General features: G+C 33.9%; 3 protein-coding genes across 3 annotated transcripts; 1 reads left to right on the top strand and 2 right to left on the bottom strand.

Annotated features, from left to right (window-relative positions):
- Nucleotides 1-422: 422 nt before the first annotated feature.
- LOC117927737 (tryptophan N-monooxygenase CYP79A68-like) lies at nucleotides 423-2,384 on the bottom strand. Its single transcript, XM_034847395.1, has 2 exons — nucleotides 1,313-2,384; nucleotides 423-1,212 (listed from the first exon to the last, which is right to left on the bottom strand). The coding sequence occupies exons 1-2, from the start codon at nucleotides 2,366-2,368 to the stop codon at nucleotides 589-591; spliced, it is 1,680 nt and encodes a 559-aa protein (XP_034703286.1). The 5' UTR covers nucleotides 2,369-2,384; the 3' UTR covers nucleotides 423-588.
- An 8,554-nt stretch (nucleotides 2,385-10,938) lies between these two features.
- Nucleotides 10,939-12,880, bottom strand: LOC117928497 (cytochrome P450 716B1-like). The gene is made up of 4 exons (XM_034848375.1): nucleotides 12,359-12,880; nucleotides 11,794-12,259; nucleotides 11,336-11,529; nucleotides 10,939-11,247 (listed from the first exon to the last, which is right to left on the bottom strand). The coding sequence occupies exons 1-4, from the start codon at nucleotides 12,878-12,880 to the stop codon at nucleotides 10,939-10,941; spliced, it is 1,491 nt and encodes a 496-aa protein (XP_034704266.1).
- A 1,608-nt stretch (nucleotides 12,881-14,488) lies between these two features.
- LOC117928586 (probable chalcone--flavonone isomerase 3) lies at nucleotides 14,489-17,454 on the top strand. Its single transcript, XM_034848505.1, has 5 exons — nucleotides 14,489-14,596; nucleotides 14,757-14,840; nucleotides 16,053-16,208; nucleotides 16,447-16,673; nucleotides 17,126-17,454. Coding segments are annotated over exons 1-5 (630 nt in total). The 5' UTR covers nucleotides 14,489-14,595; the 3' UTR covers nucleotides 17,288-17,454.
- Nucleotides 17,455-18,438: the final 984 nt, after the last annotated feature.

Below are 18,438 nucleotides of genomic sequence, written 5' to 3'. Positions count from 1 at the left end.
GAAGAGTCAACATTGTAAAGTTGGACAATGTTTGTGAACATATCTAGGAGTCAACTTAGAAGGATGTAAGATTTAAATGTTAACGTGGACATGCATGACGTATACACTACAATGAAAGGAAAAAAAAAAGAGGAAAAACCCACTGCAAATCAATTAAAATACAAATATTTTTTATAATATATTTTTTAAAATTTTATATTATATTTGGTGTAAGAAAACATTTTCTAGTTTTTATTTTCTAAAAATTATTTTATTTTATCTTTTTTATTGATTATTTTTAGAAAATAAAATTTATAAAAACTTACTTGGTTTTGAGTTTTTATTAATGTAAAAAATGGTTTAAAAAATATAATTAAAATTTTCTATAATAGGATCATGTTGATAATAAAAATTTTATATAATAAAAATTATGATAATAAAAGTGAAATATAATGACATATCATTTTTCATATATCTTTGTATCCCCAAAGCATTATGTGATAAGTGGAAAAGAAAAGAAAATAGGATGAGAGCATTTATCTTTATTGACTCATAAATCCTTATTTATAGGCTCTACTCATCAAGCCCCCGGAATAGATGAAGTTTTAATCAATTCCCATACATGGAAGCATGCAAGCGTGGTTTTGCATGAGCATGGAGAGGCTTGGCTAGAAAGAGCTCGTTCATTGATTCTGTGAGGTCAATTTGGTCCTGGTTCGGTGGCACACTCCACGAAAAACATTGAAGGAGTCTCGCCAAGAGTGTAACTGTCAAGGCTGTCCCTAAGGCAGTTCCAGGACACCCGCGTCTCCCAGTACTAAATGAAATGAACCGAAGCTCATGCTCAGCTAAATCCACCACTTCATCATTCATGTGCCGCTCTGGTTTAAACTTTAATGGCTCTTCCCACACTCTAGGGTTCCGTCCAAGCCCTACCCGGCTCAGCAGGACATGGCTGCCTTTGGGGATGAAGTAACCGGCCACAACGGCGTCCGCCATGGATACATGGGGCACGTTGAATGGTGCCATGGGGTGAAGCCGCAGAGCTTCCCTAGCACAGGCTTTAACATATTTGAGCTGCGCGATATCGGATTCTTGAACAAGTCTATCCTTTCCAACCAATCTATCGATTTCTTCCACGGCCTTCTGCATAATCTCGGGTTGATTGATCATTTCTGCCATTGCCCACTCAGCTGCATGCGCTGGATTATCCACTATTTCAATCATCAGTTCCTGCCAGATTGTATATAGTTAATATATATTGAACCCCAAAGAGAAGAACTTCAGAATATATATACGAAATTAAGATAACATATTAGAGCTAAATTCTCACTATGAGTTGGGCTTTGATCTCTTCTACTGATAGCAATGGTTTTCCCTTTGTGTCGCTGATTGTAAGGAAAACATCGAGTATGTCCTCAACCTCCTTCTTCTCCCCATTCCTCCATTGTATTATTCTCTCATCCACTATCGGATCATGATGCTTGTTGATGATGCTCAAAGCGTCTTTTACCTTCGTCTCATGGCCATCTAAGTCGAAGACTCTCAGGCATGGAAGGTAATCAGATGGAGAGAATGAATATAGGTAAGCAAGCGAAGTAAAGAGGGAGTTGACGTGTTCTTCTTCTTCAAGTCCAGGCCCTCCATCTTTCCTTCCTTCCCCAAAGTACCTTCTGCTGAACATCATCTTCCTAACCACATTTCCTGTGTATTGTCTGACTGCATTTCTCACATTCACAACCGATGAGTCCGTAAAATTATGGCTAGTAATACTAGAGAACTTACACTGGTTATAAATGAAGCGGACAAGATTGTCGGCTTCTTCAGTTCTCTTCTGGAGGAGCCAAATATGTCTTTCTGGCTTAAGCACCTCAGAAATGATGATCCTTCTCATCTTCTTCCACTGCTCTCCCCATGGAGAAAGAGCTGTTGTCAGGAACCCTCTGCTCAAGTGATGGGACGCCATTGTAATAGGTCTGGATGCAAACACTGCATCATGTTTCTTCAAAAACTCCCTGGCAATCTCAGGCGAAATCACGGGAATGACATGGACATTGCCCAGTTTGATGCATGCAATCTCAGTGTTGAGTTCCTCCAAAAGTCCAAGTATCCACCGGAATACCGGCTTTTTTGTGAATAATTCAGGCAGGTTCCCAACTAATGGCCATGGAGTTGGACCAGGAGGGAGCAGTGGCATTTGCTTGGTGATTAGGGGTTTGTAGAGGATGAGAAAAGAGAAAAAGAAAAGGAAAAGGAGCAAGAGGATGAATGGTAAATGAAGATGAAGTGAAGCAAGCTCCAAGGTTTCAGAATTATGAGAGAGCAGGAAGAGGAATGGATTTGGAAATGAAGAAGACATGGTTGAGTTGCAGCTGCTACCCATCATCATTTGTCTCTTGCTGATCTTCAGTACTAGGATGCATGAGAAACCTCCCATACATGCTCTCTCTTTATAGGCAAATGGACTTCCACCATGCACGCCTTTCGTACTCCACAGTTCCACATGCAATAAAAATGTGATCAAGTCTCATCCACGGTAGGATTACTCCTCTCGTACAGTCAAAATTATGTTAGGTTTTGGTACAACAGACAGGGGACGGGTGGCATGGTCTGTTAGGACATGTGGTCGATCCATATCCTAACAATTGAATCTCTTCAACCTTAATCAATTTGATAATGTAATCTCTTCTCAGTGATCTTAAGGGAATAAAATTTGTTCTAACTAGATAAAAAAAAATGGCTCCATTTTGTGACACATAGTAAATGTGAAGGTGCAGAACCATGTAGTTTGGATCCCTCCTAATCCTAATCCTAAGACCCATTAAAAAAAATCCCACCATTGTTTTGGACACATACAACAAATGTGAAGGTACATTCTCCCACGTTCTTTCTTCCGATCCTTTGTAACGTTTGACAAACTTTTTATGAAGAAACCGTTGTCTCTTTATGAAAAGAAAGAAATTTTAATCACTTACCATTACTTGCACTAAAAATGTGATCAATTCTCATCAAAGATATGACAACTCCTTTGGATGGCAATAAATATACTGTCACACCTCGAGGGAAAACGACTCGTGTGGTTGAAAAAATAGCAATTTTTAAAAATTATTTTTAATTATTTTCAAGAACAAAATTTAATTTGGAGAACTCAAATATGAATTAAAATAATTTTCTCCATTTATTCTTCGTAAAATACTATACATTTATGTTGAATATAAACATTTTTGAAATATTTTCAATTGTTTAATTTTAATGCGCAAAAAACCTATAAAAAAAAAGTAGTTGAAAACATTCTTTTTTTTAAATTAATCTATTTTCATAACAAATTTGAAAAAAAAAAACTAATTTCAATTAAACTTTTGCAAATATAATTTTTAAATTTGAAACCATTTTTCTATTCATACTAAATACACCCATAACTTCTACTCCCATAACTTCTACTTTAGTTGTTTTGGATGGTGTTGCCAATTAAACTGATTTCAAATTATGGGTGTATTTAGTATGAATAGAAAAATGGTTTCAAATTTAAAAATTATATTTGCAAAAGTTTAATTGAAATTAGTTTTTTTTTTCAATTTTTTTATGAAAATAGATTAATTTAAAAAAAAAATGTTTTCAACTACTTTTTTTATAGGTTTTCTGCGCATTAAGATCGAACAATTGAAAATATTTCAAAAATGTTTATATTCAACATAAATGTACAGTATTTTACGAAGAATAAATCAAGAAAATTATTTTAATTCATATTTGAGTTCTCAACTTAAATTTTATTCTTGAAAATAATTGAAAATTATTTTAAAAAATTGCTATTTTTTCAACCACACAAGTCGTTTTCCTTCTAGGTGTGACAGTATATTTCTTTATTTTCTTGATAATTTTTTGCTTTTCCAAGGTCTTTCAAAAGTAGCCCTTTGTGTCCACATTTTCTGATCTTCTTCTTCGGACTCTAACATCCATAGTTAATAAAAGAAATTTATCATTCGTCACCTAATAATCGAGTCTGTTTAATTTTATTCAATTTGACAATTAAAAAAAATTATCATAAAGTTTAAATATTGTGTGTTAGAACATCGAGTCTTTTTTATAATTATCGATAATTTTGTTCCTATTCATCTTATCTTAGGAAACTTGTTACATAGTAAGTTACTATAAGTTTAAAAAGATTTCTTCCAACAAGTTAGGTGATTAAAAGGTTAAAATGAAACCATATTGTAATTTTTAAAATCGCCCATTCAACCCCACCCCACCATCTCATGTTGCCCTGTCGGACAAAACGTTTTTTCATTGAGGCGGCTCCATTTTTTGACACACATGAAGTGTGGAGGAACAGAAGCCATCTGGATCCCTCCTTGTCAAAGTTCAAGTCTATCTACCTTTGTGGGTCATGTTGTGAGACAGACGGTTGAAGAAGCAGAATTTCATATTTAAAAATTAATTTTACATATGATCCCACTACTTCAAAAATATTATCACATGATCAATGCATGGTTAAACGTAGAAAATCAAAACACGGAAGTGACACAATATCTTTCATGCAACACGTTTGGAAGTTTGAATACAACTTACATAGATGATGTGAACATGGTCTCGATCCGTTAAACTTCTTAAGAACCATTTAATTAATTTAAAATTTATAAATGTATTATTTATTTGCTTTAAATTTCAAGTTCTATTTAATTATACAATATTTTTAGTAGTTATAATGATATATGAAAATTTACTTATCTATATATTTATTTATTTATTTTTTATTAAATGACATTAATAATTAAATTTTTTATTTTTTAAAATCTGAGCTCATACATCCCAAGGTCATGTCTGAAACTGACAAATACAGAAGAAATGGACGTCCCGACATGAAAGGCATTAAAATAGGAAGAGAAAACAAATACTCCTTAATCTTCTCAAATGCAAGCCGACAATCATCATTCCAAATTGTTGGTTGGTTCTTCATCAAAAAACGAAAGATGGGCTCACATATGTCTATCAATCTGGCTATGAATCGACTGATGTACTGTAATCTGCCCAAAAAACCCCTAATCTCTTTCTTAGTCTTCGACACAGGCATGTCAAGTATGGCTTTGATCTTATCTGGGTCAACCTCTATGTCTCGTTCACTGATCATATGCCCCAGTAATTTCCCAGAAGTCACTCCAAATGTGTACTTCTTGGAATTTAGCCTCAATCTGAAGTTCCGAATCCTTTCAAAGAATCTCTCTAAAGCTGCTAGGTGATCTACTCTGCCTTGGGATTTGAGAAATTTATATAGATTAACGAGTCAGATCATACACAGATCAATTTCACATGGTTAAGTAAATATGTTAAACATATCATCTATATAAGTTAGACGATAAATAGATTATTTTAATATGATTACGTAAACAAGTTATGTAATGTTGTAAAGTGTTTCAAATTCTTAATTAGTATAAATTCATTTTTGTATAGATTATTGTATAAAATATTTTCTAAGTCGATATGATATTATAATATTAGTTAAATATATAGAATAAGCATAAATATATTAGGAATATCTTTCTATATATTATAAGTGATGAGTGAAAAAAGTTATTAAATAGAGATAAGGTTGCAAAGGGTACATGTGATGGATAGAGACATTCAATAGAGATAGGTACGAAGAGTGAGGAAATATGAAATGTTTCGAAAACTCAATAATTCAATTTAGTTTTTATCTTATGTAATATTGTCTATAATATAATTATTCTCTTTCATTTGTCGATATAGATATGGTTAGTCAATCATGTTAAAATCGCATGTATTTTAATACAAATTATTTATTTTTGTGTTTTTGAATTAATATTATTTGCATTAAAAGTTTTATTTGCACAACAAATAAATCATAAATGGGTCAACTTGCTAAATAGGTTAGATGGATTGATTCGAGTTTAAATGGGTTATAAAAATTGATATGGCTAAATAGGATGAGAAAAGCGAAAACGAGCAAGAAAATGGATGGTAAATGCAGATGAATTCGAAGTAAAGCAAGTTCCAAGGTTTCAAAATTATGAGAGACCTCCCATACATTTGCTCTCTCATTAGGCAAATGAACTTCCACATGCAATAATTCTCGCCATGAACACAACTTCTTGTGGACCCCCCAGATGTCGGGTTTTGGTACAATTCACATAGTGCAATTATAGAACACACCTGTCAAATTTTGGGTTGATTTCATTTACATTTAAAATTTAGAATTAATTTCATCCACATCCCAATAATTTTAATAAATATTTTTTTAAAATAAAAAGATATCTTAATTTTTGTGGTGAGGAGAAGCCCAATTTTGTGGAAAAAAAACATTGTACATGTGACCCTACTTTAAAAATACATATTAGTACATGAACTTATAATATTCAATAAATAAAATAAGAGTTTCACCAAAATAAATATTCATAGAAAAATATCATTCAAATCTTCCATCTAGAAGGTTTAATAAATGTTTGTTATAAAAAGCGGGTTAAAATCAACAAAAAAATATTGATCACTATTAAAAACTCAATAAGTTATTTACGAACAATGAAAATAAATATAACATAATAAAAAAAAATATGTAAAAAAGAATTTGAAGTTATATATCTTTTAAACCTTTGTACATTTGATTTTATATGTGTGGAATAATTAATAAGTAAAATAAATAAAAATCATATTTCATGATCGAGTCAATAATTTATATTTAATATATTATGATCTAAATATGCAAAAATTAATTCATAAATCATTTTGAAACTATGATATTTTAATAAATATACTTTTTTATTAGACTTACAATTAAAAAAATATTTTTAAAATTATTAATTTCAATATTTAAACAAGAAGCTGCAAAGAAAATAATTTTGAAACTATGATATTTTAATAAATTTACTTTTTAAAAATGCCTTAATTTTTGTGGTGGGGAGAAGCCGAATTTTATGTGAACCAAAAACACTGAGCACATGTGACTACTACTTCAAAGATCAGATAATATGGGGCTGGAAAATCACAACACGGCAGGCAGTAGGCACGCATTCTTCCTGTAACACGTTTGGATGTTTGACTGCCACGTGAAAAATCCAAGAGTAGTTGACTCATTACATTTTTCTTTTTTTAAATTTTTTTTTGTAAGGTTCTACCAAGACTTATCACCAAATGCAATAAGAAGATTATCTTTCTTTTTCTAAAAGATATAAGGAAGGGAAACAAAAAGGCTTTCACCATCATCAATCAAATAAGGAATGAAAGTAGTTTTGAAAATATTTTAAATACACAATTACTTCCAAAGAATTTTAGAAGATAAGGTATGAATAGGTCGTATTCAAACTCTTAATGGAGATTTTGAAAGTTTGAAAATGAAAAAATTAGAATCAATTTTGCGATTATTCTTATGGAATATTGACTATTGTAAATTTATTAAAAATAATTGTTAGGTACAAAATTATCGAACATAGCCATTGGAGGAACAAGTATTTTTATACGTGACCATTGCTAGAAGAAGCTCAACCAATTGAGTGACGGTCGACTAGTGTTCAAGTAGTTTAAGTAAAAGCCTCGACCACTACCTAAAACCTTAAACCCCTTTAACTCAATGGTTTGAGGTTGCACTCAACCAGTCCTCAACCAATTGAAATTTCCTTGACTTGTTGTATATGTGTTGAGGTTGCCTAAGGAAGAGCACCTAATTTTTGCAATTTGGAATATTTGCTAAGTTTGAGCTCAAAAAAACCTTAACCAAACCAACTAGAATAACTCCTTCAAAACTTTTTTAAAGATAGAACCATTGAATTTGCCTTGGAGAACCCACAAGTGCATTTCAAAAAGTATGTCTCGGTTAGTACACCTTATTCCCGAGATGAACTTGGTACCTCCTTAAGGAAAAATATAAGATGAACTTGATAAATATTCACTTAGAAATACAAATCCTAATTTGATCATATGTAGAAATTAAAACTTGAAGACTCCCTAGGGGTCTCCAACGGGCGGGCCGGGCCATGCTAAAATGCTAGACTCACGGCCCGGCCTATGAGCCCGCGGGTTGGCGGGCGGGCCGGGGGGCTTTTTTATTTAAGCCAAAATGAAACCAAGGGAAGGGAGAGGGGGGGATTCAAACCCCTCCCTCATGCTTAAACCTTAAGGCTCTAACCAACTAAACTACATTCTTTTTATGTTTATTAATTGAGTTAGTTATATGTATATAAAAATAAAGTATATTATTTTTTAAAAAAAAATTAAAGGCTCCAACGGTCATGTGACCGTTGGAGCCTAGCTCCTGCCCATGTGACCGTTGGAGTTAAGCCTCCAACGGTCACATGGCCAATTATTTTGATTTTTTTTTTTTTTTAACCTTCCTATAAATACATTTTCTTCCTTTTCATTTTTTCATCAAATTCTCTCTATTTCTCTCTCTATTTCTCTCACATTCTACAATATTTCAAATTCTTTTATTTTTCCCTCAAATTATACAATATTGTTGGTGGTGCAAAACAAGCATTGGTGGCTCCAAGAGTTCAAATTTGCTAGGAATTTCTGCATCGGTTCTCTAATTGAGTAACATACTTCACCCCTACTACTTTATTTTTTTGTTAGATTTTTTTTATATTTATTACTTTATTATTTTTGGCATAATATTTTATCAATAATTATAATATGACAAGTGCTTCTTCATCTAGTCCATGTGATGAAATATCATCAAATAAAAAATTTACTTCAAATATATGGAATTTTTTTGATAGAATAGAAATAATTTTAGAAAATAATAAAAAAGAAATAAAAGCAAAATGTAAAATTTGTAATAAATTTCTTACTGGTGGCTCAAATGCAGGCACAAGTCATTTAAAAAGATATCATGAAAATTGTAAAACTAAAAATAATGTAGATATTAGAAATTATATGCAATTAGGTAAAAATGAAAGTGGAAATTTAAAAACATTTTCTTATGATGAATCTAACTGTCGTGAAGAAATGATTGATTATATAATAAGAGCAGAACAACCTTTCAACATGATAGAAACTGATAATTTTGCAGGAACAATTCAACGAGGTATTAAGCCTCAATTTAAAGGTTGGTCTGGAAATATAGTTAAAAGAGATATTATGAAAAAAAAAATTTATACACAAAAAGAAATTTTAAAAAAAAATTTTACAAATTTTGAAGGAAATATTTGTTTAACATCTGATATTTGGACATCTTTAACTCACACTGGTTTTTTATGTATAACTGCTCACTACATTGATAATGAATGGAAATTAAATAAAAGAATAATTTCATTTAAATTAATAAATGCTCCACATAGTGGTAAAAATATAGCATCTTTAATAAATGATGAAATTATAAATTTAGGCATTCGTGATAAAATATTGACAATAACATTAGATAATGCTGCTAATAATGATGCAGCAATACATAGACTAAAACTATATTGGCAAGTAAAAGAAGATCATGCTAAAATATTTTATGTGCGTTGTTGTGCACATATTTTAAATTTAATTGTAAAGGATGGATTAAAAAATGTTGATAGTACATTGGAAAAAATTAGAGGCATTGCATATAGTATTAATAGTTCTCAAGTAAAACATGAATTATTTTTTTATTGTTGCAAAATGTTAAATATGAAAAGAAAAAATATAAATTTGGATATGGCCATTAGATGGAATTCCACATATAAACTTTTACAAAATATTACAAAATATAGAAAAGTAGTCGAATTATATGAAATACAATTAATTAACAATGATTGTGAAACAAATATTTATGCATTAAATGATTATGATTGGCATATTGCAGATCTTTTAAGAGATCTTTTTGAAATTTTTGATACTTCAACAAACATTTTTTGTGGTGTATATTATCCAACTTCAAATCGGGTTATTACGCAAATAACTAATATTTTTATTGTACTTAAAAAATATTTAAGTTTTGAAATATTTAATGATACAATATTTGCAATGATAGAAAAATTTAGAAAATATTGGGGAGAAATACCTTTAATTTTTTATATTGCTTTAATTGTGGACCCTAGATTGAAATTTGCAGCTTTGGATGAATAGTTAACAATTATTTATTTTAATGACCAAATAAAAATTGAAGAAATTAAAAATGAAATAAATTCATTATTATATAATTTATATAACTATTATAAAGAAAAATATGGTAATGATATTAATACTATTAAATTACCACCTACATCTACAAACTCCTCATCTTTTTATAAAGGAGCTCTAGAAATGTTGAAAAGTCGAAAAAAGACAACAAATAGTTCTCCAAGTAATACATCTGATTTAGATAAATATCTTAATACTGATACAATTTCATTTGAAGATCAAGAAGATTTTGATATTTTAATATGGTGGAAATCACATCAACACAAATATCCTGTACTTTCTATAATTACTCGTAATGCACTAACAGTTCCTGTGAGTACAGTTGCATCAGAAGTTGCTTTTAGTGCAGGTGGAAGAGTAGTTAGTAAAAAACGATGCAACTTAGCGCCAGATGTTATTGAAGTAGGGATATGTGTGAAAGATTAGGAAATAGCAGATAAAAGGATGTACAATTCCATTCGAGAAACAGAGATGCTTACCGATATGGAATCTTTAAAATTATCAAGATCTTCATGGATGCATGATAGTTCGCCATCACCGCCAGAAAATAATGACTAAATGTATATTATATTTTTATTTTTATTTTTTGTGGTTGAAAAATACAGATGATTGACAAATAAATAGGTGTCAACCTAGTTGGGATGTATTTATTTTGTAGTGATGTAAAATTTTCCCACATTTTCAAATGTAATTATACATTCAATGAATAAAATTTTGAAATGAATATTTTTTTTAATACTTTTTATTTTTGTAGTTTTTTTTTAAAGGGCCGGGCCGGGCCGGGCCTAAAGCGGGCCGCGGGCTTTTTGGAGACCCTTACTCCCTACAGTAGACATTATTCCAGAGATGACTTTAAACTGTGGTTTATCTTTATGTAGTACTTCTTTGGTAAAGCTTGACAGGAAGGCCCATGGCTGGGTAGGGCATGGGCTCACGTACAATAGGTTCATCAATGATCATTTCTGCCCAGTGATATTTTGTTATCAAATTATGGATCATGAGCAGCACTTCAACCCGAGAAAAGTCTGCACCAGGGCAAGCTCGTGGGCCTGCTCCAAAAGCTAAGTATGCGTATGGGGGGACTGATGTTGAAGGGTTCTCAAATCTTGATGGATCAAACTTCTCTGGCTCTTCAAAAACTTTCTTGTCCATGTGTGTGCCAGGAGCCACCCAAAATACCTGCCAAGAGTTGAAGTTATATGTAGTTCAAACTCTATGAATATGTTAATTTTTGTGTGTAGAATTGTGTAGAAGTGAAAAGCCCTACTTGCCATCCTTTGGGGATATCAAAGCCACCAAAACTGGTGTCTCTCCAAGTACATTTGAAGTTGCCAAGAACTGGAGGAGTCATCCTCATGAGCTCTTGAGCCACTCTCCATGTATATTTCATCATTTGTACTTCACCCCATGTAAGCTTTCCATTGCTTTTTCCTTCTTTGGCCTTTGCAACTTGTTTTTGCTCTGTCAAAATTCAAACACTAGGAAGTGTTAGTTCTTCAGGTGTACATTGATAGATCATTATCTAACATCATAAACTTTTGTATCAAACCAGAACCCTAACATGGTACCAAAGTTCTAGTGAACTAAAGGTCTTAAATTCCTAACAACTTTACCTTTTAGGTTAAAGTTATGATTAATTAAAGGCCCCAAGTTCTTTAACAACCTAACCCTTTAGAGGAGCCCTAAATGATTATGCCTAGAAACTGTTTCCTAGGTTTTCATTACCTTCAAGCACCTTCTTGCAAACCTCAGTGTCCCTTGCAAGGTGCCTTATGAGGAGTCCCAGGAGTACTGTAGACGTATCATGGCTTGCAATAACCACCGAGATCAAGTTGTCAATGATCTCCTCTTCCGATAAAGGCTGGCCATTTTCTTGTCTCAGAGTGATAAGGCTAGAGATGATATCTTCATGGGAGTCCACTCTTCCTTCTTCAATTTTTGCCTTCCTCTCTCGTACAAGTTGAGCTAGCTGCTTACATATCCTCCCTCTTGCTTGCAAGGCTTTGCGAAAGACCGTCCCCGGTAGATCCCAAGGAACTGTCCAAGCTCCTTTGAGGGCAGTGGTAAAATCCTCCAAAAGTTCTTCTGTCTCTTTCCCATCTGGTAATCCAAAAAGTAGGCTGCAAGTCACCTTGAACGTTATCTTCTTCATCAACCCAACCATCTGTACTGAATCCTTCCCTTCCAGCTCCTGCAATCAATATTGAACCCTTTGAAAGATGATAAGAACTACTCAATTTTACCAGAATGAATTATCCATCTTGATCAGGATCCATGCATGGATGATTACCTGAAATAGTTGTTGCTGGACTACAGAATCCATCCTGCTCACTGACCTTTGAATGCTTTCTGGTTTCAAAAAATTCATGATTGCACCTCTCACAAGCTTGTGCCTTGTCCCTGCAAGCTCAAAGATGCTGTGCTTTCCAAGAATCTTTGCGACGGACATCGGCTGGTTGCTCAGAATGCCATTGTCGCTTCCACTGAAGAGAAAGCGATTACCAGCTTGGCCAGTTAAAACCACCACCTTTGAGCCCATCAGTGAGGTCTTGAACACTGGTCCATACTTGGCGATACGGCTTTCGATCCATTCTACAGTCTTGTCCTGTCTCTGCGCCCTAAGAAAGCTTATGGTTTCTCCTATGAATGGAAACCCTAAGGACCCCGATGGAAGCTTCTTGTCTACAGGTGGAGAAAACTTTAATTTGATGGACCCAGCAAGAAGGGCTATTAGGGTTACCAGAATGGTGCTTATTAATGGCAGTTTCCATTCAAAAGATGACTCTTCAAGGCTAGAGAGTAATACTTCCATTTTTACTGATAAAGTTTCTTAGTCATGCTTGATCATATATATAATGGAAGATAATAAGGAGACCAATCAACACTACGATCTTTACAAGGAATGATGAGTTGGGATTTCTGCAAACTACGTTAGAACAACAGCAACAAACAAAAACAACAAATGATAGAATTTTAGTCCGGCAACAGAATAGATTCCTATTATTCTTGATAAATCTGGACTCTTGATGGGGTTTTGAATCTGATCATCACTTTAATTCACGTCCAATGGACTAAGATTTGATGTCTTGATCATATGCTTGTCCTTTTTTCATGTTTTGATCCAACAATATTGGTATACTATGTTTTGGCCGGCAAATAATTAAGCAAGTATATAGATTAGGTTATAAGTCATGTTCATGGTTAATGGGACAACTTGATTTTGTTCATTTAGTCTTCTAAACTTCAGTGATGATCTATGAGAAGAGACAACATAACCATAGATAATGGTTTCACTTCTACTAAGGTTTAGCTTCATAGAAAATTCTCCATTAGCCGTAAGAGTATTGTTGAAGGATTTGGATTTAATAACGAACAATCAAACAGATGGGGAAATACAAATTACGGAGTTCAAATATAAGACCTCTCATTAAATTAAGTTATGATATTATATCAATTTTCTTTATTCCTATTAATCGTTAAAGGTATTCCAACCAAAACAGTGGAATAATAAAATATTTAATATAACTATTTTTTTTTTTTTTTTCCTTTCTGGTCCTCTGATACAGATATGGTGAAGATACAAGAGTGTAGCAGCAACATATCAGCCATGTCCCTGGACTTGACCAAAATATGCAGAATGGCCTGCAACACTGCTGTTCTATTCCCATTTTAATTACTATGAACTCTTAAACCCCAACTAGGGCCTGCGTTCACAGTGTAGGGTTAATCAATAACTGGCCACACAAAATTTTAGTGTTGTGGAGACAGACCCACTTTCATACCCCCTTGTAAAAGAGACCTATGAGCGATCCTGATTATGAACCAAAAACTTGTTTTTGATCCCACAATAAAACCCTAATCTGGGTTGTGATTAGAAAGTGAACTTTAAGAGTTTATTGACTTTTTTCATTAACAAGACTAAAATGGTTCTAATCTAGTATTTAAATACCCTTTGTTTTTTTCCTCCAAATTCTAGGAAATTTCAGTGTTCCTTTCAGAAAGTAATTGTAGGCACAAAGCCCCACCTAAAACCCATGAATGGGTTAGGTAGCATGGGGTGGTTAGACACCAGACACGTGGGCAGCTGATATCCTCTAAACCCAATGACAAAATCTTTTTTATTTTCAACATCAGATGAATTATTTCTTCACAGATGCAATCACATGATGTAATAATATTTTATCTCAAAATTCAACAATTGAGAATGAATTCTGTTGAATTTGGCAATGAAAGAGAGAACCCAGTGTGGGGAATTCGAGACTTTTTGCGTGGAAGCAACTGAAAGAAACTGCAAGTCAAGAGGAGGAAAATAAGATATATCACAAGCTCTTCAGCTTCCCCTACCTACCACATTGGCTAAGATTGAATGATCGTAGAGTGGTAGCTGTAACAGCACGCCATGCAGAGAGAAGAAGAGATGGGCTTAAATATCAGCTGCACCCTCATTTTTCTCTGTGACAGTTCTCTCAACATCTCATTTCTTCTGCTTCTTCACCATCTCTGCAGTCCTCCCCCAAATCCTCAACCAGTAAGTGGCCCCTTTCTCTTGATTTTCTTTATGGGAATTGTTGTTTTCATAGTTGTTTCTTGGTTTTTCTAGCACCCATGTTGTATATTTGGCAAATGAGATGGGTCCTTTCTTATCTTCTGATTGAGTCTAGGGTTTTGATTTCTTGTGGGATTTGCAGTGGGAACTGAAATGGTGATGGTGGATGAGATCCCTTTTCCTCCTCAGATCACAACGGCCAAGCCATTATGCCTTCTGGGTTATGGTAAGCCACTTCCCTATTTCCCTTAATTTGTTTAACAGTATCCAAAAGTAGTGGATTTGGGATTGTTTATGTCAATTATATCATCTTTGGCTGATTACCTAAAAGTTTAAGCTTTTGAAGTGATTAGAGCATAGCTTAACATAGTATCAGAAGGAATGAGGAAATCAGAGAGGTAGAAGGTAGCATATTGCTTTTAGAACAAGATTTTTTTTCCCCTCTGGGTTCTGTTTGGCATGGGGATTGTGAGTGAAAGCAAAGACAAAAAAAAAAAAAAACACCCGTAAAATATAAGTTTGAGTTTTATTTTCCATTCTTTACAACTTTCTTCACTCACTAAACGGAAAATGGGGAGTTATAAAATGTCTTCTTTGTTCTCCCTGACTGCCATAATGTTTTTCTTTTCCTAATTTTCCTTAGAAACAAAGGAAGAATTTTCTTTTCCATTGTTGACCCAAACAGGGCCCTAGTCTTTATTTAATCTTAACAAGATTATTAGGTTCCAACTGCACTGGAAGTTGATTCTCTTCCTCGTTGTGTTGGAATCAGCTTGCTCGAAACCTACCTTTTGTCGAAAACAGAGGAATCCCCGAACCGTGCAGTTTTGGCACGTTAGCCAGTGTGGGAAGCTTTTAAGATTGTTGGATGTGTCATTGTTGGAAAAACCATAAGTGGAGTCCTTAAATTATAATTAGCACTCACATAATAACACTTGCTTGTTCAATTTTAGGCTGGAATACCTTATACCTAAACCCTTGTATGTCATCATACAATTTCCTTCTCACCACTGTGCTCTGTTTCACCACATCCCGTTCTTAATGATAAGATATCCCATTTTCCTGTTTTGGCTTTCCTCTACTTTCTGCAGGCAGTGATTTAATCAAACAAGTCCACTTTATTGTCCTATTAAAAAAATCATGCTAAATAAGTGGATATTTCCAATTTGAAGCACTTCCAATTTCAAGGGTAAAAGAAGTTTTCGAAAGAGAACTGTTTGGCACATCCTTCTCTTCTGTTTCTGATTTCTGCACAAATTTGTGATTTCTGTTCAGTTTTTACTGAATGAAGGTATTACACTAAACCCAACTGTCACAATGGTCTATTGCAGAAGAACATTTTTTTTTTTTACTTAGGAAATAAAATAGCTTGGGATTGAAATGAATTAAAGAATGTGTCACACTGTCACTAATGACTAATCTTGGTGATGTGCAACAGGAATTACTGACATTGAGATTCACTTTCTCCAGATCAAGTTCACAGCAATTGGAGTTTACTTGGAACCTGAAATTGTGGGCCATCTGCAACCATGGAAGGGTAAATCTGGAAAGGAGCTTGCAGAGAATGATGATTTCTTTGAGGCTCTTATTTCAGGTAAATTTATCCCTGTTCAAAGTTTATAATTTGTTGATCTCCAACTCACGGCCATGGTTAACAATCCCCACTTCATGAAATAAGAGAGTCGGATTCTTTCATCAATATATTTCTTCTGACTTGCCAGTATATTTGCAATAGGCAACTTTCCCTAGAAATAAGTAACTGATGTGAATGCAAAATCTCGACCCTTTTGACTTATGCATGATAGAGGAACCTTTTTTTATGGTTAATTCAGCTCCTGGAGAGAAGTTTTTGAGAATTGTGGTGATCAAGGAGATCAAGGGTTCACAGTACGGGGTGCAGCTAGAGAGTGCAGTCAGGGACCGATTGGCAGCAGATGACAAATATGAAGAAGAGGAGGAGGAAGCTTTGGAGAAAGTTGTTGAGTTCTTCCAGTCTAAATATTTCAAGAAAGATTCCATCATTACGTTCCATTTTCCTGCAACTTCATGCACTGCTGAGGTAATGATTAGGGAATAAGAACATTGGGTCATTGAAGTAATTAACACAGCTTTTCTTTCTCACCCTATATTAGAACTCTGCATGAGGTAGTCTTTTACTTAAATATATATTATAACCGAGAGGTTATGATGTTGACTTCTCCATATCATGCTTTTATTCACAGTTCGAATACTAATACAAGAGTCCATAAAATTTTTTGGGAATTATTTATGAGCTCCTGTTACGAAAATTTGAGCTATCATTTGAAGAGATGAGATGAATTTTTGCCCACACTTGAAAGGACCTTGGCATGAAATTTTGCTGGTGTAATGTCACTCACAGTTTGCTCTCTTAGATAGATCTGAAGTTTTGTTTTATACCCATCCATTTGGCGGGGCCCCTTTGATGAAGTGAAACCTATTGAAGTTCTCTAATTTTCTTTTGTAAAATTTATTTTTGGTGTGACTGGGCAGATTGTATTTGCAACTGAAGGAAAAGAGGAGTCAAAGATCACCGTAGAGAATGCAAACGTTGTTGAGATGATCAAGAAATGGTACTTGGGTGGAACAAGGGGAGTGTCTCCTACAACCATCTCGGCCTTAGCCAACACCCTTGCAACAGAGTTGTCCAAATGAACAGAGATGCTGTCTACTTATGGGCTGTATGTTTCATCTTAGTTTGTTTGTGTGCTAGGACCTTTGGAAGTTTGTCCTTGTACGAGCTTTGGTTTCTATGCTTCTTAATAAATTAATATAGCATCTTTCTGAGTATTGCCCACCCCTTACTCAGAATTCATTCCTCATGATTCTTTCAAGTATTTCAAAATTTCTTTTCTTTACCCCCACACCCTCACAGAAAACCAAGAGCATAAGCAGATGGGGCAATTGTATGCTGGCTTCATGAATCAAGAGAAACAGGAATGTACCCTGCCATTTTAATTCATCAAAAACCATATCCTTGTTAGAAGCATATTATCTCAATTCCTCCTAAGATGTAAGGAATCATCTTTGCTCGATTTAAACACGAGTATAGATGTACCGCCACCATTTGTCCTAAACTCCACCAGTAAATCTAAGGTCCAAATTCTGAACTTGAACACCCCTCTCCACTGATCATTTTCAGTACTAACCAAAGGAAAAGCTCCTTGCCATTACAGTAGAAAAGTCTCCTATCCCACTGGCCATTTTCAGTAATAACATTTGTTTATTTCCTATCATTTCTCTTTCATCAGTCATTCTAACAATCATATGATACCTGCTTGCGTGCTTCATGGTATATCTTAATTTGTTTTTTCTGCAGAGTGTGATTGATTGTCTGCTATGAGGATTGGATTGGAAGTTTTGTCTGGTTCATCATATTTGTTTCAAGTATTTTGGAATTTCTTCTCCTTAATGGCTTTACTTTCTATGCTGCTCCATAAATAATAAGCCTTCTCTGTCTTGCCTACTTTGAACTCAGAACTCTTTATAATTGTTAAGTATTTCAGAATTTCTTCTCATTTCCCATCTTAAAAAACTAAGAGCACAGGAAGATGGGCATTTATGCAGAGTGTCCGATTGCTGAAAGTACTACCACTTCTGATCTATAAGAAACCATGTCCTCTGTTGGATTCAAGTCTAACTATGAGTATGGGTGTACCTCTCCACCTTTTGTCCTTAGCTTTACCAAGTAATCTAAGGGCAGAAATCTGTCTAGTTGCTAAAAATGTTGAAAGATTCTCATTGAACTATCTCTGAATGTGATCCTCCATTGACTCTGCTTCTTACAATTAGCTTTCTTACCATGA

This window comes from Vitis riparia, chromosome 13 (genome assembly GCF_004353265.1).
Source record: "Vitis riparia cultivar Riparia Gloire de Montpellier isolate 1030 chromosome 13, EGFV_Vit.rip_1.0, whole genome shotgun sequence".
In the NCBI taxonomy this organism is placed as follows: Eukaryota; Viridiplantae; Streptophyta; class Magnoliopsida; order Vitales; family Vitaceae; genus Vitis; species Vitis riparia.
Note: the sequence above shows the minus strand (reverse complement) of the source record. Positions and strands in the feature narration are given on the sequence as shown.

Coding starts and splice junctions, on each gene's coding strand:
- LOC117927737 (XM_034847395.1), bottom strand. CDS start 2,368: ATGATGATGGGTAGCAGCTGCAACTCAACCATGTCTTCTTCATTTCCA. Junction 1,213..1,312: donor AGATCAAAGCCCAACTCATA/GTGAGAATTTAG, acceptor ACAATCTGGCAG/GAACTGATGATTGAAATAGT.
- LOC117928586 (XM_034848505.1), top strand. Junction 14,841..16,052: donor ATTATGCCTTCTGGGTTATG/GTAAGCCACTTC, acceptor GATGTGCAACAG/GAATTACTGACATTGAGATT. Junction 16,674..17,125: donor CAACTTCATGCACTGCTGAG/GTAATGATTAGG, acceptor GTGACTGGGCAG/ATTGTATTTGCAACTGAAGG.
- LOC117928497 (XM_034848375.1), bottom strand. CDS start 12,880: ATGGAAGTATTACTCTCTAGCCTTGAAGAGTCATCTTTTGAATGGAAA. Junction 12,260..12,358: donor TCCAGCAACAACTATTTCAG/GTAATCATCCAT, acceptor TATTGATTGCAG/GAGCTGGAAGGGAAGGATTC. Junction 11,530..11,793: donor TTGCAAGAAGGTGCTTGAAG/GTAATGAAAACC, acceptor GAATTTTGACAG/AGCAAAAACAAGTTGCAAAG.